Source organism: Chaetura pelagica, unplaced genomic scaffold (genome assembly GCF_000747805.2).
Source record: "Chaetura pelagica isolate M959 unplaced genomic scaffold, ChaPel_1.0 scaffold139, whole genome shotgun sequence".
Taxonomy (NCBI): Eukaryota; Metazoa; Chordata; class Aves; order Apodiformes; family Apodidae; genus Chaetura; species Chaetura pelagica.
In genome coordinates, this window is record NW_009970717.1 from 7,704,902 (window position 1) to 7,725,412 (window position 20,511).

General features: G+C 43.6%; 1 protein-coding gene across 1 annotated transcript in view; it reads left to right on the forward strand.

Annotated features, from left to right (window-relative positions):
• The window catches only part of CRISPLD2 (cysteine-rich secretory protein LCCL domain containing 2), a 24,017-nt gene extending 12,035 nt beyond the window's left edge, over positions 1 to 11,982 (forward strand). Inside the window, exons 6-14 of the mRNA XM_010006256.1 lie at positions 1 to 127; positions 969 to 1,029; positions 1,639 to 1,705; positions 2,693 to 2,823; positions 2,947 to 2,990; positions 3,890 to 3,962; positions 4,642 to 4,717; positions 9,658 to 9,791; positions 11,796 to 11,982. Of these exons, the coding sequence (XP_010004558.1) occupies positions 1 to 127; positions 969 to 1,029; positions 1,639 to 1,705; positions 2,693 to 2,823; positions 2,947 to 2,990; positions 3,890 to 3,962; positions 4,642 to 4,717; positions 9,658 to 9,791; positions 11,796 to 11,850 (768 nt within the window). The 3' untranslated portion in view covers positions 11,851 to 11,982. The remainder of the gene's footprint in view (positions 128 to 968; positions 1,030 to 1,638; positions 1,706 to 2,692; positions 2,824 to 2,946; positions 2,991 to 3,889; positions 3,963 to 4,641; positions 4,718 to 9,657; positions 9,792 to 11,795) is intronic.
• Positions 11,983 to 20,511: the final 8,529 nt, after the last annotated feature.

Consider the following 20,511-nt stretch of genomic DNA (forward strand, 5'->3'; position numbering starts at 1 on the left):
ACAGACGAGACAAACGAAGTGGAGATTTCACAGGTCGTGGAGCAAAATCCCGTGCGGTTCCACCCTCCACAAAGCAAGCCCAGCAAATCCATCAAGCCCAAGAAAACCACCCCAGAATCCTACATGAGTAAGAAAACCTCTTGCTTTTTCAGTTCCTTTAAGTTTTAAGGATGGCAAAAGGTGTGGGGATCGATGAGGAGGCTCAGGGAAAAAATAACTGGGAGGTTGTCTGAGTGATGGGGGAGGTAACCTGTGCAAAAATCCAGCCTTAATGGTAGCAGAAACCTGCAAGAAGCAGGGAGAAAAGATTTCAAAAGCCACTCGTGCCTTCTGCATGTCAGTCTGCAAGAGTTACTTGTTCTTTGTAACATCTCAGGCAAGTACTTAGGAATTGAAGTTCCCCAGTTCAGCAATCACTTTAGGAAATACTGGTTTAAATACTCATGTTAAATACTCCACCCTCAGCATTTACTCCCTTTGCAGCTTTTGGGGTTTAAAAAATTTGTTTCTTTTTTATTTCTTGCTTGGGAGGATTACTGAAATTATTTGTGGAGCTGGTTAGAACTTCCTCAGTTATTTTCTAATGGCTGGTAATTAAAAGAACCTTATTGTGAAAACAAGGTGAGGCAAGCCAACTTGTCCTTTTCAAGTTCATCTGCAGCATCTGGAGAGTCTGTAATTAAATGGAGAATGAGAGCTCTGGCTGCAGACCTTGGGTTGTAAATCAAAGCCTTCAGCTCTCAGGTGTTTCTGCCTTGCTACTATTTCCAAAAACACCTGTCTCAGGTGGACAGCTAAAGAGGCACAAACTGCTCCAGGCTGGGTTGGTTTGTGATAAGGTCTTGTCTTGCTGCACCAAAGACCTCCAGGAAAGATGCATAGTGGTTGCTCATCTCTGCAGCTCCAGAGGAGGCCATGACTGACTCTTTCCTTTATAAAATATCTATTTTATTTTTTATCCTCCCCAGCACAAGTCATTACCTGTGAAACCAAGATGAGAGACAAATGCAGAGGCTCAACGTGTAACAGGTAACATTTTATTGATACCTCTTAGAGGGCTGCAGAGAAAACAGTGGCCTAAAAATTGTCCAGTTCTTGCCAACACAGGATAGGCAATACTGCATATTTTTTGTGACTATGTAGTTAGATTTATTTATTTTATTTATTTATTTATTTATTTTAAAAAGCCTTCATTTCTCTTAATACAAAGCCCCCAGCCAAGACTAGCAATGAGGTGACTCTGTTTTATTCAGCCATGGTGACCTGCAGTTTCAGGTATCCAAAATAGTTTAATAAATTCTGGCAGAATCATTTTTCATGCATTCCACCACTGTCCAAGCCAGACCAATAATTCATGCCTTGTCCCCTCCCAGCCAGTCAAGAACTTCTGGTTAAGGTTTCTGCAAGGAACAGGACAGTTTATCACTTGGAGAAAAATCAAATCCACAGAATCTAAATATTGGTCAGGCTTTTAGGGAGACTGGAGAAACTGTTTTAAAAAGTAGCTATTTTGCAATCTTGTTTTTAAATGGAAGAGTTACGTGAAATGAATGGAATGACTATTAAATTAAATAGAGTCAAAGTCTGTTTTTCTGGAATTGTTTTTTTGCCACCCTCAAAGATATATATCTTTACTAGGTATTTGTGCCCAGCTGGCTGCTTGTACAGTAAGGGAAAGATCTTTGGAACATTTTATTATGAGAGTGTAAGTACCTTTTAATAGCTCATAGATGTAATTTGTGGGGAGGCAGCAACAGTAACAGAAAGGGGAAATGCCAACAATTCTGGTGTAATTTGGCTTCTCCTATTCTCCACTTATGGTGCTGTCAATTGGTTCTAATACAGATTATCTGTATTTTCCGCATCTAAGTGATGAAAAAACAGAGAGGTTTGGAAAAGCAAAGTGATTCCAGACGTGATTTTATCAAGAGTGCCCTTAATGAGCAAAGAAACCTGTGGAAAGTGAGGGATGGGGACTGATGACAGATCTTACAAACATCCCTTCTTTGGTGTGGGCAGCTGTCATGCTGGACTGAAGTTCTATACCAAAAACACTCTTCCATATTGTAACTAGATAATATTTTGGGATGATTTGCTGGATCTTGAGTTAGCAAGACAATATCTGAATAAAGCATGGCACTGTTTTCCCATCAAAGCCACTTCTGGGGTGAAGAAAGGTTGAAGATAAAAGGGGGTTTGTGTAAGAGCACGTTTGCTTTCCCCCTCCTCCCTGTTGCTGCACGGCTGCATCGCCCGTGGTGCATCAATGCCCTGCAATTCCTGTGCCTGCAGACAGCCCCCTCCTCCAAGTGCTTTCAGCAGAAATATTTTGGGTTTGACTGTTTTATTGAGAACTGGAAATATTTCATGCTGGTCCTTCGTTCCCGACGCTGCTTTTCTTCTCAACTGTTTCTAAACGTACGGTTTTGTTATTAAAAAAAGAAGGGGAAAAAAAAAAACAAGCTTGCCATGCAACCAAGCAGTGCTTAAAATAATAGTAAAACTAAAAAAAAAAAAGGCTGTGTAAGATTTAATGACCAGATTCCAAAGGGGTGTACTCAGCTTATTTTCCATTTGGCGCTTTGGTGGTGGTTTCATTTCTTCTTCCTTCTTTTCTTGCAGAGCGGTTGGTCAGGGCTGCTCTGGGAATGAGATTAATTTCACATGCTCTTTGTCTTTGTGCTCCTGCCAGTCATCAAGCATCTGCCGTGCTGCCATCCATTATGGCATCCTGGACAACAAAGGAGGCCTGGTTGATATCACCAGGAAAGGGAGGACAGCAGGTTTTGTGAAGTCTGCCAGGAATGGGGTGGAGTCTTTCAGGTACTGTCTTCATTTGAATGGGCTCGTGTTTATTTTAAGAACAAGCAGATGTTCAGTCATCTTTGGAACTCATATGTAGACATTTCTTCTTCTAATAAATTATTTTGTTTGCTTGTTTTGCAGGAAAAGTAAACCATCAAATGCCTTCATGATTTCCAAAGTCACAAGTAAGTTTTAAAAGTTGAAAAGGAGCCATTTTTCCTAGAGTTTTATGGGATACTAGGAAACATAATACCTTGCAGTCCTCTCTTTCGTTTTAAGTGGTCATGTCAAATGGTTCAGTACCACAACTAAACCCTAGAGTGGGTGATCCATCACCCACCGTGGGCAATTCTACCATCAAACACCTCATTTTCTGTGGGCTTCTAGGAGGAAGGCACAGAAAATGGGATAATGGGCCATTTCCCACAGCATCTGCTGGTGGTGGATCTCGGTCAGGTCCAAATACCAGCTGCAGTGTCACAAGCTGCTGATAGCAAAGTGATGGAAGATGAGCCACCCTTGTATGAAGGCCTCAGTTCAGTGTGAACACTGCAAAAAATAATAATAAGTACCTAATACAATAGTGCAATAGTGTAATGAAACACATCATACATGCAAAATGAGTTTATAATAGTGAGTCATTACATTTATGATGAGCTTATAAATAAATAATGTGGAGCTGCACTTTTAAAAACAATTTCTGAATATCTTTGAATAATTCCTCCTCCTCCATGTAATCATTATTTTTATGAGATCCACTTGAGCCAAGTTCAGGGGAAACTCAAGTTCTCTAGTTGTTTGGACTCCCCACCTGAAGCAGCAGCAAAAATACAAAGTCTTGTGGCTCAGCTGCTTTTCTCTTTTCAAATCTGTGGTGTTTTAAGGGCCAGGCTGTGTTCTGGTAGCAGTTTCTGCTGGAGAGCTGGTCAGCCCTCTCCTGGGAAAGGAGGGAGCAGCTTTCCTGCTGGTGGCCTCAGCTGGACATGGGTCTCACCAGCTGCCTTGCGTGACCGTCACTTGTGTTTTCTGCAGCTGCCTGAGCTACTAGGTCAAGTAATTTGCCTCTCTGTGTTTATTCCCTCAGCACAGACACTGGACTGCTATACTACAGTAGCTGAGCTCTGCCAGTTCAAGAAGCCAGCGACCCATTGCCCAAGGTACCTGCAAGCAACAAGCACCAACCTGCTTGTGTTCAGCCTAAACCTGCTCTGCTCTGGGGCTGGAGGGTGCTGAGGTCCCCAGACCTGAGGGCTAGTGGGAATGAAGCTGATTTTATCAGAGGAGGGGGTTGGGAATGGTGTGTTTCTTCCTGCCATTGTGCTTTTCTTGGCGTCGAGGTAGAAACTTCATGTAAAGTTTTTGAACCACTTCATTTACATGCAAGTCAGGCAACGTGATCCCATCTCAGCACCCCCTGTGGGTGAGCATGCAATGCCATGCTCTTCCTTTATTCTCCTGCACTTGTTGGGTTTTGGATGTGGTTTTGCCTTCCACCTTAAAACCTGGAAGAAGTTGGCTCTAGAAAGCTGCTTTGTGCAGCTGTAGTTCATGGCAGGGGGGGCACAAACATGTGCAAATAATTACATGCACAGCATTATGCAAAAATACAGGTACTTCCCTTTGGAAAAGTCACAGGAGAACAATCCCTCAGTCACCAGTCTAACCCCCTCTGCAGACCTGCAGTAGCTACCAAATGTCATCTGAGGGGAACACATAATTAAATTCACTGTTGCCACCTGCAGACCAGATGCAGGCACTTGAAATCTCCCAAGAATGCAGCTTGCTTTCCTGTTGAGCCTTGACATAGAGAATAAATATGAATAAATTGTTTTCTAGGGTTTATTGTCCAGCCCACTGTAGAGATGAGCCATCGTACTGGGCACCAGTGTTTGGCACCAATGTTTATGCAGATGTGAGTATGCTCCTTTCCCTGGTCTCCCTGCATGGCACCAGGTCTGTGTCTCAGAGCCAGGGTCAAATTGTGCAGTTTAGGGAAGAGACTGGAGCTCCCCATGACCATTGCAATGTGGGGTGGGGTAAATGGGGATGAAGGAAGAAGCAGCACCAATAAAATTCAACTGCTGCAACACCAGGTTTGGGGTCAGCAGGCTTGGGATGCTCCTCTGCCCTCTGGCACTGACTTTGATGGACTCTTCACCAGAGAGTGTAGTGATAGGGGTGAGGGTTTTACACTGAAAGAGGGGAGATTTAGGTTAGATATTAGGAAGAAATTCTTCACCATGTAGGTAGTAAGGCACTGGAATAGGTTGCCACCTCCCTGGAGGTGTTTAGGGCCAGGTTGGATGAGGACTTGTGCAACCTGCTGTGGTGGGAGGTGTCCCTGCTCACACCAGGGAGGTTGGGACCTGATGATCTTTAAGGTCCCTCCCAACCTTCACCATTCTATGACTCGGGCAGGTCACTTCATTGCCCTGTGCCTTGGGGGCTGTGACTGTGAAACCATCTGCTCATCTGCCTTGGCAAAGGGGTTTGGGGCCCACAGATGAGCACCAAAGGGCTTTTACTATGTGCTATCACACTGTGGAGTTGGCAGAAATAGACTTTGTTCCCCCTTTCCTCCTTCTCCTGGGGGCTGAAGGGTGTTTGGGAGCAGTCAGGAGGCAGCACAGAGCAGTGGAAAGAAAGCATGTGAGTGGGTTTTATTGCTTTGTTTTTCTATACTCTGCTCATGAGGATGAACAGAGACTTGATGTTAAAATGAGGCAAAGAGTAATGTGTGGTTTGTTTTTTTAATCTCTTAGTATGAGGCCTGTAGAAACTGGGTTTCAGTGTTTTTCTACCTGTAGTGCCTCTTTTTAAAATTCTTGTCTTTTTTTCCTTATATTTTTTTCTTTGTTCTTTTTCTCTCTTTTTTTACCCATCAGAGAATGCCTTTGGAAACTGCAGCTCCCTTTCTGGTTGGCAGTCTGTAGGAATGTGCTTTCTGAAGGCCTAGAGGGGGGGAAAGCAGGCAGCAAAAATCCCAGACCCCAGCTCAGGGCTGTGGTGTGGAGCTTTGCAAACTCCCAAGAAAAGTAATCTTGGAGAAATCAGACATTAATTTGGGGCAAGAAATGATGAAAGCAATTTTTTTAAACAAAAAAAATTAAAATAATCCCGTTCTTTGTTTTACTCTAAACCTGTTTTTTTGAAGGCAGAGCTGCACAAACAGGTTAGCCTGGACCAGCTCATGCAAATCCATGGGGCAGCTGCTACCTTGTGGTACCTGCCTCTGTGCATGCTCCCACCTGCAGGAAATGGGAAATAGTTTTCTCTCTTTTGCTGAGGACAAAACTGCCTCAGATCACCCCAGAACACTGTGATTACAAGGATATTAGGTGAGGAGCAGCATCCCAGGCTGGCTTTGTTTCCTGCTTTGCACTGACGCAAAAGGATCAATGTCCTGTAATGAATCACAAAGTCCATTTCCTACCATGGCCCCTGGGTATTGTTTCATAAATGAGGGCATGGACTGTGATTTGGGAGAGAAAGAAAATAGAAAAAAAAATAATCATTACAATATTTGGCCACTTCCTAGAGGGTTTGGTTAGCCTTTTCTGGATTACTTTATTAATAGTGTGGTGTGAGTGTAAGAAGGGAAGGGTTTAGGTTTTTGAGAAAGTGTGAGGTTGGTAGCAAAGCAGGTGAAACCAGCAGGGAGAGAGGAGTTTGGGGAGGCTGTGGAACATGCTGAGAAGGGAGAGGTTGTGGATGCTGAGAAATGCTACAGCTGGAAAGCTGACAAGAGAAACATGTGTGGCATGTGGAGAGCTTGGGCAAAGGCTTTTCCCAGGGAGCACGGGCTGTGCAGGATCCTCTCCAGGAGGGGATGCTGAGAATTAACCCCAGCCCGTGGCCAAGGAATAATTAATGCAGAGAATAAGCTGGAAGAGACAGATGTTAGTCTTCTGGGAGGGCTCCTTGGCTTCACATCTAGAGTCATGGCCCTGTGGGGACTTGTGCCCTGACTTTGTCATCTTAAATGAGTTCTCTAAAAGAAAATGAAGCATCTTGCCTTGTTTCCAGCCCACGCTCCCTGCAAGGTGCCCTCTGACCTTTTAACAACTTCTCCAAAACATCCATTTGCTAAATTCCCTGGCAGGTAAGGAGTTGATAGTCCAAGCTATGATGACCAAAACACTTGGCTAGTCTGGGTAACTGGACCTGATTCACTGTGGTTTTGGCCCAAGTTAGTTCTCATGTTTATATGATCTTAGAAAGGCATGGGGAAAATGGTTTTGCCATGAAGAACAAAGCTGCCACATTCACAATTGGCAGGTTTTTGTGAGATAAACTTGCTTCTTATTCAGGCATCACTATCTCAGTTAAGGATTTTTAATGTACTTTAAATGCATTTTGATTGGGGTTTTTTTTACTCATCATCATAAAATGATCTTGGACTGCATTTATTGTAAGATATTGTAAGATGTTTTAAGAGATATTAATAGCATCACAGAATGGTTTAGGTTAGGAAAAAAAAGATCATCTAGTTCCAATTCCCTGCATGGGCAGGGACACCTCCCACCAGAGCAGGTTGCTCCAAGCCCCATCCAACCTGCCCTTGAACACTTCCAGGGATGGGGCAACCTGTGCCAGTGTCTTATCACCCTCACAGTGAGGAATTTCTTCCTAATGTCCAAGGGAAAGGAGGAGTAAGGAAGGTCAAGGAGGGAGCAAGGAGGCTCAATTACACCTGTTTCACAGGTGCAGAAGCAAAGATGACTGAAGGGACCCGAGCAGTGCCACCAGGCAGCAGGGGTAGGAAAAGGGACACAAGCAGCAATATCTGCCACTTTGGTCTCTCAACAAGCAGCACTGATTGTGGATATGGTAACAAGCTGAGACAAACTCTTTAGAAAGTCAACCTTGCAGATACTGACACACAAATGCAGAGGGAGGGTTTGATCTTTTATCCACGATTGTGCAACAATTATTTGGAGGAGGATAGAGCATCTATAATGGGATGTGACTTAGGGATGGTTTAGTGGTGGATTAGGCAGATTTGGCAGTTCTGGGCAAACTTTGGTTAGACTTGTTGAACTTAAAGGTCTTTTCATACCAAAACAGTTCCATGATTCTTTGACATAATGAGGCAGGCTCTTATCACCAGAGTGAACCAAGTTGGGTAGCTCAGCTCCCAGGAGATAGAACTTAATGATTAAACCAATCACACTAATGAGGAAATGATTGGTGATTAAACCCATAGTCACAGCCTATTACTAATGGCCCACTATAATGTATTGTCATTTTATGGTGCATGCCTCAGAGTCCACTTTGTCAGGGAAAGGTCTTGGAGCATCCCCAGGAGCTACCCCCTGGAAAGCTGTTGTGTTGCCCATACAGCTGTGGTACTGCACAATATGAGGGGAAGGACTTTCTTCTCTTGATGTCTCATCTTCCAAAAGCTCTGCAATCAGTTCATCAAAGCAAAGCAAAGCCTGGGATACAAGAGGGCTGCAATCCAACAGAGTGATAAGGGGAGGTTTGGGGTGAGGCAATAAAAAGCCTGTTGGTGAAAGCTTTGAGTAAGCAGCAGAACAGTGAGTCCTGGAAAAAAAAACCCAACAGGAATGCCTTGAAAATAATATTGTTTAGGATGTCTCCCAGTGGAGAGTGGTGCAAATTGATTCAAGACAGTTAAATTTCATGAGCCAACTTTAGATTTACAGGTTTCCCACCACATAGTAGGGAGAATTCACAGCGTATCTTCCAAACACAGCATTCCCTTGACCATATATAGAAGCAAACCACCAAATTGGCACTTGGAACTCAGAGAGCTGCCAAGAGATAGGCTATCCACAGTGATAAATATATAGGGGACAAGGCAAACCTGCCATATATGGCTGCAAGAATGAAACAGCACAATCTGTATTGTGCTCACGCAAGGGGAAATTTGGCCTTGGTGGTGGCTTTATGGTACTTTCATTTTTAGAAATCAAGGAGTTTATGGGGTTTGGATTTTTTATCTGCTGCCATTCCCTGTGCAAAGCTGGTTTGTGCTTTTTGTTATGCCAGCTTGCTGTGTATGAATCCTCTAGAGGACTGGTGGCCAAGTTGGTACTATTCTTCAGCCTTCTCTGCTTTTGCTCTCTTTTCTGGATGCTTGGGGATCTTACCCATCAGTTGTTAGTGCTTTGTGTTCCTCCAGCTCTTCTGACTCTGGGCATCTTGGAGAGCAGGGTTAGCAGCACGATGGGCAATAAAGCAGCTTCAGTCTCTTCAGAAGTGTTAATCTCCCCTGCACTCAGTGTTGTCTTATGGGCTAATGCCTGTCCAAAAGCTACACAGCTCAGAGGGTGCAGCCCTTCTGTTTTTCCTAGAAAGAAGGATGTGAAGTACCCTGCATAATTGGTGGTCATTTACCTTAATTCAGGAACAGTGTCTGTTTTTCAGGCAACTGGGTGAATAAACTTTGCTGAGGTGGCTGGTCACTAGCAAGGAGTTTCACCACAGCGGTTTTGCTGGTGCAGACCCAAGAGGCACTGGCTGGGAAGTTGCCCTCAAGTCAGCTTCAGCCCTGGATAGTCTCCCAGGCACAGCTCCACCACAGAAGGGAGTGGTGGAAAGGCTGCTTGTCCTCTGCAGGGGTGGTGGATCTTCTTAAAGCCAGGGCTTATGTCATACCTGCAAGATCTGGCCCATGACATCTCTTATCCCTAGTCTGTCCATAAGGACAAAGAATTGTTTTGTGGCTTTTTCATTCCACTCTTTTAAAAATAGTGCATCTTTTCTATATATATAACTTCTTCCTTTTTTTAACTCTCTGGTTTTCCTGGATGCTGATGGAGACAGTGAAGCTCCAGATGTAAAATATAGACATTCTGTTAGTTGAAATAATTATTTATTTTCCAGAGCTCCAGTATCTGCAAAGCTGCAGTGCATGCAGGAGTCATCCCCGATGAAAGGGGTGGTTTCGTGGATGTGATGCCTGTAGAAAAGAAGAAAACTTACATTGCTTCCTTAAAGAATGGAGTCCAGTCTGAGAGGTGGGAATTTTTGCTTTCATCTTTCCTCTTATTCTTGACTGTGTGTTCAATTGCACGTTCAGGTCAGTAGATATCAGCCAGAAAGGGGAGATACAGGACTTAATAGTGTCACTGGGGATTTTGAGATGCAAACAAGTAGAGCCTGTTGTCCTGCTCTTCCCTTCCACAAGCAAATAGCTGCTTTCAGATTGGTGTGAAACACACAAAATACTGTTAAGCCTGGTTTTATTTTATAACAGTGTGTGGCCATATTCATACATTTTGTTGTATGAATTGATCACATTAATAGATCAGCTTTGCAGCTTTCAGCCTGGGCTTTGCTTTGAAGCTTAAAATTGGCATTTCCATCCAGCTCTGGAGTGTGGGATGTGGTTGCATTTGTTAACGAGTTTCCTCTATTCTCTTTGAAAGAAGCAAACCTAAATTAACCTCTTGAGAGATGATAAAACAGTTTTGAAGGGTAAGATGGCCACCCCTGCAATGTTTTTTTTTGCAGTTTCTTTTGGGCTCATCTGCCAACTTCAGTGTACAGTTGCAAACCAGTTCCTCCAGAACCTTCTGTCTCCAGTGATCGCAAAGATCAAGTTGCAACTCCTTCAATTCTTTCCAATTTCCAACTTCTTTTTCAGTCTGTGATGCACTTTTTTTGGCTATTGATATGATGGCACTGATTTCTCACAGCTATCTTTGCAAATGTACAATTTCCCACAGTTGTGGGGGGGTTTGTTCAGTACTAACATGGCTTTGTCTGCTCTATGTAGTTCCCCTTTTAGAATTAGCATAAGAAATCCAAACAAGCTTCCTATTTTTACTCCAATGGATATCCCAGAATGCTGCAGATCATCTCAGAAAACCAAAACAGACTAAGAAAGGAAAGCTATAGGCATTAAATATGGGCTTCCTTAGTATAGATATATCATGATCAGCATTTTGCTGTTATGTGATTTGCACTTTGGTAGATTAGATTTATGTGAGAAAACTCCTGTTTGGATGAGTTTTCTTCTCTCTCTGTCCTGCTTTCACTTATCTTTAACTTGGATTTAACTAAATTTAACTTGGATGGCAAACTTTGCCCTAGCTAAGAATAAACTCTAGTGCTAGCAGGGACATGCAATATGAGCATCAGCTGCTGATTTAGGAGGTGAGGGAAACCAAAGACTTTCTCACAGAAGGGATGAGTGTGAAAGTTTGGAAAATGTTATTTACACCCAGTAATAAGGAGCACCTTTGTGCTCTGAGATCCACTGGGCAGTAAAATAGCTTTTCAAAGATCAAAGTGATCCTCTAGGACACTGGAAATAACCTCTGGTAAAGATTGATACCCAAACAGGGATGGGAAAACGTTGCCTTTAAGTTTTATTGAGTCTTTACACTTGTTGGAATATTTATTTTGTGAGAATATGTAATTTTGCCTTTTTCCTGGAGTTTTTGCAACCCAGTAGAGCTGAAGAAAGAAGGGCTGGGAACAGAAACAACCCCTTATCCCCAAGAACACAGCCACCTACAGTCACCTCTGCAGATTGAAAATGAATATCTGTATTTATTGTCATTTAACATGAGTGGATCTGGCGACTCCCATTGCCAGCAGCAGGACACGGGCCAGGCAGGCCCTGGGAACCTGCCAGTCTATTTGACAACAGTTTTTAGGAAAGCATGATCCTCTCTGGGACTGAATCCCTGCATAAGGGAGCACAGTGTTCCTTGGATAAAAGCTAGCACTGTAAAGGAGGATTTTGCTTCACAGCTCCTTTTGTTGGCATCAGCACTGTGAATTTGGATGAGAGCAGAAACCAAAAGTGAACTTGTGGATTCCTGCCTCTGCTTTTTCATCCTTCACCTTTCTCTTGCTCCCAGCAGGGCCACATCAGCAGAGAGCCAGGGTGCTGAAGCAGTGCACCCCAAAGAAACTCAGAGGTGCCTGAAGTTCTGTTGCCCTTGGAGTCCTGCAGTGCCTGTGTTTGGTTCCTCACATGTGTTTTGTTTTTCTTTTCTCTCCTTCTCCAGCTTGAAGCCTCCTTCAGACGGCCAAGCCTTCCGAGTTTTTGCTGTGAAGGAGTAAATTCCTCGGGGAGGTGCAGGTTTCTTTGGGAGAGCACTCTGTGGATCTCCAGAGACAGGAAGGCTCCTCTGATGGCATCAGCTCTGACCATACCCTCCTTGCCGATTTCTTTCAGGGAATTAAGAAAAGAAAAGATAAAACAAACAAAAAAAAAGACAAAACAAGCCAAGAAAGATGCCAGGTTCTGACTCAGCTGTTTGCATCTCATGGCACCGTTCAGCGTTGTATCTTCTCGTCTTTTTGTTCCTCTAGGGGCATTCAGCAATGACAAACTCTTCTAACTTTCCATGTACCAAAGAGGTGTGCTACACAGACCTGTGGTGGCTCCGTGGACAGTGACATAGGGATCTCAGCCTGGCCCTGGGTGGCATTTTTAAGGAGTGAAGCACCTCCTGCGATGGGCGTGAGGATGTGCCCTGCTGGGCAGGCTCTGGAGTGAGCGACTGTCCAGGGGCTGGACTCTTTGAAATAAGAAACTGTTTTCAAGGTTGCGTCTTTTGAGGAAAGGCTGGGCTTTTGGTAAAGTGTTTAGTGTACGTTTGATGTTCTCTGTGCAAAAGAAGAGCAACTGTGGTGGTTTTCCAGTGAGGTGACACACATCAGCACCGCTGTGTAAGGCTGCTGGGGCATCGCGCTGGGCTATGTCATAGGATGGTGTCACCTTTGAGGACAGGATGTTCTTGTTGGTTGGGCATCAAGGTTTTTGGGGGACTAGAGTAGGGTGTGAAGTGGTGGCTGAGATCCTTGCTGTAGGAAATGAGGCCACCAGATAATTAAAGTAGCAGGTTTAATGTTTGCTGGTCAAACATTCGCAGGTATTCAGTATGTCTGGCAACCTGTGAGAAGTGGGTGAATCAGGACTCCTGTGCTGGCACATCTCATCCTAACTAAACTACACACCATTTCCAATAGAATTTCAGTTAAATGCAGTTTATTGTTTAATACAGCAGTGCTGGTTGTTTTATCTGTAGTAGTTAAGTAGTGATAAAGTTAACCTTATTTCTGGTAGGAATCGTTGCAGCCATAGGAAACGTATTTGCTTCACCTTGGTGAAGCTCTTTGTGGTGTGTGCAGTTCTGAGACTTCACAGATATGGCATAAATTGGGGTAGATGAATTTTTCCTGTTAAATTTGTGACACCAACAGGTCCCAGCTTTTAGTGTAAATGCTGAACCTACGATCATTCATCATCCAGGATGGTATGTTTTGCAAAACCCGGAGGTGTTGTAATGATATTTTGTTATTTATGTCTCAACGTGCATCCAAATGCTTTTCAAAGCCAAGAGAAGAGCCCAGCATGACCTGCTCTTCCAGGCAGGAAAGTATTCTCTGCTTCATATTGGAATTGAATTTTTAGAATTGGTCTGAACACAAATCTGGTTGGTTTTTGATGCACACACATCCAGTACCTTCATGACCCATGAGCAGGTGATGCAAAAATTAGTTCTTCAGTTCTGGCAAATGCATAGTCCTTCTGCTCAATAATCTAATTGTAGTATTTTACAACAAATGGGAAAAGATATGTTCCCCTATTTGGCAGATGTCTCTCATAGCTGCTCTTACACTCAGCCTATGTTTGGTTTAATCTAGACTGATAGAAAAGCCATCTCCTCAAGCTGTTTCAAAACAGAGACCAAAAATATTTATATGATTCAGCTTTTCATTAATTCTGGAAATACCATGAAATCAGCAAGGGAATGACTTTTATCACTCATTTTGTCTCTCCAATGGGGTTTCTTTCTCTGTGAAAGCTGAATTTGGGAAGACATCTTTTGTAAAGTATGAAATTCGAGCTGCTTTGCATGGTCTCCGAAAGTGCTGGACAGGAAACCTACCTTAAGTGTGGATAGAGAGAAATTGCTCTGGTCATCTTTGTTTATATAGTATCATCTTCCAAGGTGTACAGTGTTTGATTTAGATAGGAAAGCTGAACTGTTTTTTTTCTTACTAGGTTAAAAACAGCTGGAAAATATCTTAGAAAAGTTGCTGGTTGGAATCTTTTGAGATCTTGGCAGAGAGATAAGGCTTCCCTGCTTCTGCCCACTGTAAATAACTATGTTAAGACATGGTCTGGTTCAAGCCCATGAAAAACTGCAGCATGAATCTAGGACCATCATGGGCCAAATGGTAGTCACTGGTCTGTTTGTTGCATTGGAAGTTATAAGAGATGCAGTTAGGTATGGGGGCTGCAGGAGCACATAAAAAGTCCTGATGCTAACGTAGGATCCCACCATTACCTGTGCTGTAAAATGGTGGAGGGCTCTTGGAGAAAAGCCCAGGGGATTGTCGTGAGCACATAAAATTCCAAGCAGCTTGAGGTGCATCTCCCTGACAAAAAGGAGGTGAGGGAAGAACTGTTATTCCAGCAGAGATATCCTAAAGTGCTGAGTTCCAGCGACGACTGCGCACGTTTCTCTTCAGCCAACTGGTTTGGATTTTTAGAAAGCAATGTTAATTTAAGTCTGTATCTGTTTATTTTTATATTTGTTGTACAAAAGAGAAATTTTGACTTTACTACACAAATATTACTCGAGGTCCTGGGTGCTATGAATTGAAACATACCTCCACCAGAACTAGGGGCGATCAGGTCCTCCAAGGCAGTCACTTGCAATCATGTGTGCTAGCTATTCGTGTGTAGGTGGGACAGTGCCTGTTTTTAGCCAAATATGTGCTGATTTTGTATCTGATATAAAAACATTTCTAAGCCTAATACGTTTCAATGCAGCTTAAAGATGCAGCAGCTCTTTATATCCTCAGATCTGTTCCTCCCCAGGCCCCAGCTCAGCAGATGAAGGAGCTTGGGCCAGCTTGAAGCACCCTGGTGTAGCCTTTCTGGGGCATCTGGTTACACCCCTGGCAAAGCCAACGCTGGTTCTTTTCCTATAAATTAATTTTTGAAGCTAAGACTGCCAGTGCAGACACTGCCAGTGCAAAGCATCAATAGCCCAGTCTCCAGAAGACACGACCAGGGTGACACCCAAAGTCTGGAGCTTCCCCAGCTGCCTCAGTGCTCCTTGGGCTCCACTCATTTCACTGGTGTCTTCACTTTAAGCTGTTCAGCCAAGAGCTGAATGCAGAGTCTCCAGTTGGTTGGTTGTGCAGTCTAAATATTTAGGGCCAGTTCATAGAGTTGCTTTTTTTTTTTTTTTTTTTTTTTCTATGAAAAATGATGTATTTTACTTCCTATGTATAAAAGTTCCTTGTACATTTTTTCTGTGCCTCTGCATGTTACTCAAGGGGCCATGTGGTTGTTTATAAACTGTAATTTTTTCTAAATACAGAATTGTAAAATATCTTCTCCCTCTCCCCCCCCCTAATTTCTTTTTATTTCTGAATTATTTGTGAAATAAAACCTTTCCAGAATGAATGCTTCCCTTGTCTTTAATGCTCAGCCAAAGCTGGGATTGTGTTTAGAAGAGCTATTTGGGATTGTTCCTGGGGACCGGAGTATTCCCTGGAGAGCCCAAGAGAGATTGGGATGTGTTTAACCAAAAAAATAAATAATATAAAATGGCCCAGTACCCAGGCATTAAAAGTCAACCTTTACCCCACCAGGAATAAGATGTATCCTTTCCTGAAACAACCAGAGAGTAAAGGAAAATCAGGGTTTGTCTCTAAATCCCTATGGCATAAAGGATAAGGTAGATTAACAGGTTGGAAAAAGTGTTTAACAGAGAAGTGCTGTAAAATACAACTTAGATTACCTCCTCCCCACCTGACCAGGCTGCTGTTAAATGGACCTTTATTTTTTTATTTGAGCTTTTTCATGCCCAACTTGTACTTGTTCTCCCCATTTCTCTCTGCTGCCAAACTGTCTCCCTTGCTGGAAATGCTGAAGGAAATTTTAATGAGTGGAGCTCAAAAATAAGCAGGGAAGGGTATTGAAACTCATTCTCATGAGCCTGCTACTGTCCTAATAAGTGCAGCAGTTATTGGATTTCCTATTTGCTGGTGCCACAAAATGCTCTAAAATGCTATTGCAAAGTTTATGTCCTGGTTGGCTCAGGGAGGAAAACAGCATAACATCCAACATGTAAGGCTGATACCCCCTTTCTTTATCTTAGCTTCCATCCCTTTGACATTGTGTCTGGCTTTGTTAACTGTTGCCTCCTCCTGCTCCAGCCCTCTGCTTTATCCTCTGATCATCTACACAGAAATTGCTGTACCAGGAGTGCTGCAGACAAAACTGTGTCTTCTTTCCTGACAGCAGCTGTGCCAAACAGGTAAGTGACATCTTAGAGCAAAACACAAAGAGGTAAGAGCAAAATGTAATGATTTTTTCATTTTTCCAGGCAGGGGTGGGATTCAGGTTCTTGCTTTAGTGCAGGACACAAAACTGGAGGGCTGAATGCAAACAGAGTGGAAAGGAAAGAGAAACCCAGTGAGGGTTTCTGAGAGTCTGAGTGAGGGCAGCAGGCTACAGAAAGGGTGGGTCTGATAACCTTGTTTTCCCACTTTGCTGGTAATCCTCTGGGATCAGCAGGATGCCAGGCTCTCCCTGCTTGCTATTTCAGGAGAAAAGTCTTGTTGCCTGTTACTCTGCCTTCTGCTGCCTGCTCCTCATCTTGTGCTGAGCTCATCAGAGGCTATGTATAGCACGGGCATGCCTGGGGCTGGGTGTTCTTCCAAAAACCCACATTCATTTATAGGATACTCCAGGCCATGTTTTCAAAGCCATTTTGCAAACGACGGGGTTGGTTCTCATTTATACTAAGGACCTACTTTAAGCCACTTAGAAGGCATTTATGCCACTTCAGGGTGTGGACAGAGCAGTGTAAAGAAGCCTCAGTGTAAACAGAAACCACCCTTCTATCTTGTTGACAGTGGTTAAAATAGGGTTATGGAGTTAAATCAACAGACAAGGTCTCCCTTATGCTGCACTCTCCTCTGCAGCTTTTGCTCCTCACCCTTCAGCCCAGGTGAGCAGACAAGGGCTTCATCTTCAGCCACTGCATGGCCACTAGTGCTATGAATTATCAAGTTGGACATTAGGCTATTTATAGCAGGCTGACAGCCAGGAGGCTCAGGTGGAACAGTCTAGCTACAGCTGGAGGGGAATAAGAGACAGGACCTCAGTGTTTAAGAATGCCTTGCAGGTAAGGGCTGCTTCTCTCAGCCTTGGGGCTCCTCTGGATGAGGGGCTATGGGTGGCCAGGACCCCAGGGGAGGACCTGACAACATGTCTTGAGGAGACTTGCTACTGATCCTCAGGTTTCTACTTCAGTAGATGCTTCAACCTTATGCTCATCTATCTCTTGTACTTGTGAAAGCTGAGAAAACACCACCTGTGAGCAATGCCAGGGGGCCAGAGGACAAGCTTTTCAGTAACAAATCTTAAAAGCAGCCTAATTTCCTTTCCTACCAGCTTAACAAGCCTTGCAAGCAGGGGAAAAAAAGAACGAAACACAACCCAAACAAACCCCAAAACAAACCTGATACAAATTGACTGTAGTGAAACACAACCCAAACAAACCCCCAAACCCAAAACAAACCTGATACAAATTGACTGTAGGAGGGGTTTTGATATCACCCTTGATGGGCTTGTAATCAAAATATGGGTTAGATGGATCTGGTAACTGTGTCTATCTGGAAAGCAATTCCCAATGGTTGACAGCTATTATCTGTTTTGTTTCATCTGTCTAAATCTAATTATTTCATTAATAATCTGTGTGGTGCCCCTGAGAGCTAAAACAACCCTCAAGAAAGGAGGAAGTATCTCTGAGGTTAACAAAGGAGAGGAGAGAACTCTTGAAGTGTGTAAAGGTACCATAAGGGGAGAGGGCATTTGTTCTTCATGTCTAGAGGGGCCCCACTGAGAAGTAATGGGCTTAAGCTGTAGTAGAAAACATTGAGACTGGACATCAGGGAAGGCTCTGCCTGGAACAGATACTCTGCACTGTCTTTTTGAGCCATTCTTTAAGAAAATGCTGGATGGCAGCTCCAAAGAGTGAGATAGTCACTGCTAATCCTGCTTGGAGTGGAGGATGGACTAGAAAATGTTTTGATGGCCCTCCCAGCTCTAATTTCTATAACTTCCAGAGCTAAAGGAAGCATAAAATCCTATGGGATGAGGTATCACCTATTTGGACCAGTATGGTGAGCACTCATGGACCAGCATTGTGCCATGGATGGTACAGATGAAGACCTTTTAGTAGAAGTGACCTAGGTAAAGATGAACAGTGCCATGCCAGCAGGGACTGAGATAACAAGAACTAGTCACTGCTCTTCTGACTATTGTTCAGATTTATTTCTTTTCCTCTCTAGGTCTTTTGGCAGACAAATGAGTCCTGTGGGATCCTGAGGTGGGCTTGCAGCTGGACCCATGGACCTCCTGCCACGTCTGAGGTGAAGTACTGGGGATAAACCTAGAGAAATGCTGATCTGAAAGGCTGGTGAGAGATGATTTAGGGCACTGCTGTAGGGATGTCACTGGGCAGAACAACACAAACTGAGTGTTGGCTGTTGGAGAGCAGCACTGACCACTGAAATGAGGAGGTGGCAACTGGTACCAGTGCCAGGCATGTAGCACCACATGAGGAGAGGATTTTGGTGGGAAGATGGAGATGATGGAAATTTTCTCATCTGCAGTGTCATGAAACAGTCTCGACTGAGGGCAGCCAGCCAGCTCAGCAGGCTGTGTTCTCATCTCCAAATACATGAGTGCAGTCCAGCTGCCTCAAACTGCTACAGCAAAACTGATGCCCAGAGCTCAGTCGCCTGCTGCTGGGCAAGGCTTTTCTGGGGAACAGCTTCTCTATGAAGAAAGTGATGGGTTTGGTTTTGTTTGGGGTTTATTTATTTGTATTTTTTTTTTGTAAATCCAAAGCACTAAACTAGAGTTTGTTTGGACACCAACCATTTTAACAAGAGCAATAAAATTCTGAAAACACTTGAGTTCTGATGGACCCAAACCTCTCTAGTCCGGATCAAGAGAACTTTAAAGGCCAAGTGGATTTGATGTTGGGGACAGCTCAGGATGCAGTTCCAGAAAGTGCTTCTCATCTTCTTTTGAGGAAAGTTACTGGAAAAAAAGGTCAAGCCTGGGCCAAGTGGACAGCATGGCCATGATGGTGAGGGCTCAGTGTGGAGGGGGACCCTGGTCCTCCATGGGTGTCCCGGTGCTGACGCAAAGCAACTTGTGTGAGGTTTCTGCTCTTCTCTTGTATAATCCATGATTTCAGATAAAATGAGTGCCAAGTACCCAAAAAAGGGACTGTGTGTGTGCTCCCTCACAGCCTCTTCCCGTAATCTGAACACAGCGTTCGACTGTCACAGTTTTGCCAGTAAAAAGAGGTTTTTCCTCTGCTTTGAGATCCAGATTTAAAATTAGCTGCGTCTCAGCAGAGCCATCAGCAGTGATCCCTGCCAGCCTCAGGGCTCAGAGCTAGAGCTCCAGGGCCATGAAAGAGCCCAGCAACCCAGTTTAAACAGTGACCAGAAAAGTTTGTTCAGGGAGGGCTCCCTGGCTGTTAACAACAGGAGCCTCCATTAGCTCCTACGTTGAGAAAAAAACAGTCCAACTTTATAAAAATACTTCCTAAAGCAAATATTAGTGAGTCACAGATACTAAATATTAATAATTCCTACTTTGGGAAGAGAAATATTAGCAGGATCTGTAAGGCAGGCCTTTTTTATATGCCATATTGCAGAATTGGGTATGTGTTCCTCTTACAATTTTATTTTTCTTGTGTGTGCCAGCTTTTCATGGCTGAGATGCAGGTTGGAGCTGCTCTGAGGTCCTGGGTCAGTGGAGCTGGTTGGTGTCTTGAGTCCCAGGAGAAGAGCAACTTGGCTGGAAGGGACCCAAGCAAGGAGGGTGATGAGCAGTGCTCCTTGTCCAGAGATCACTAGGGAGCTTGATTCCATAATTACAAATTGCAGATAAATCAGATTTGTTGGTGTTTTGGGTTTTTTTCTCATTGCCTGCCTGACCTCTGAGGGGTTAAAAAACAAAATCAACCCCAAACCAACCATGTTTATGCAGAGTTTATGCAACCACCCAACTCCCCAAAGCACTTTTGTTGCCTTAAGGAGCAAAATGGAGCCAGAGCGACCCCTCATTTTTTCTACTGAGTCAGCTTTAAGTGAAAAGTGGTTTTGTGGATAAAAATGGAAGAAAAAGAGTAATTTAAAATTCAGAGTTTTAAAAATTGAAATTGCTGTTATTTCAACTATTCATTTTCCTGTTTGAAAACATGGCTGCTTAGAATGTTGTTGGTGCTGAAAAGCATTAATGGAAAATATTAATTAGGTTTTGGGGTTTTTTAAAATGTTTTATTTTCTCATGGTGTATAAGTGGAATTTGCTGGTTTATAGTGGAGACTGAGGTGTTTTCTGGGTGACAAGAAGGACAGGTGTTTTTTTTTGCAAGGGAGTGCAAATTTGTTAAAAACAAAAAAAAAAAGAGGGCTTTTCACTCCTCCTTTTGCTCCATTCCTCAAAACAAAACAAAAAAAAAGCCTCTTTCTTTCACAGTTCTGCCTGGAATCAAAGGACTGTGCTGAAGATTCAAACTGCCCTTATTTTTGTCAAATGTGAGGGCAGTTTTGCCTTGGGTTTGAATGAAAACCAGTCCCCACACACCAGAGGGGTGAGTAGAAGTCAGGCTGTGAGGTGATCCTGATGCTTTGAACCACCACAAACACATTTTCCTCTTGCTCC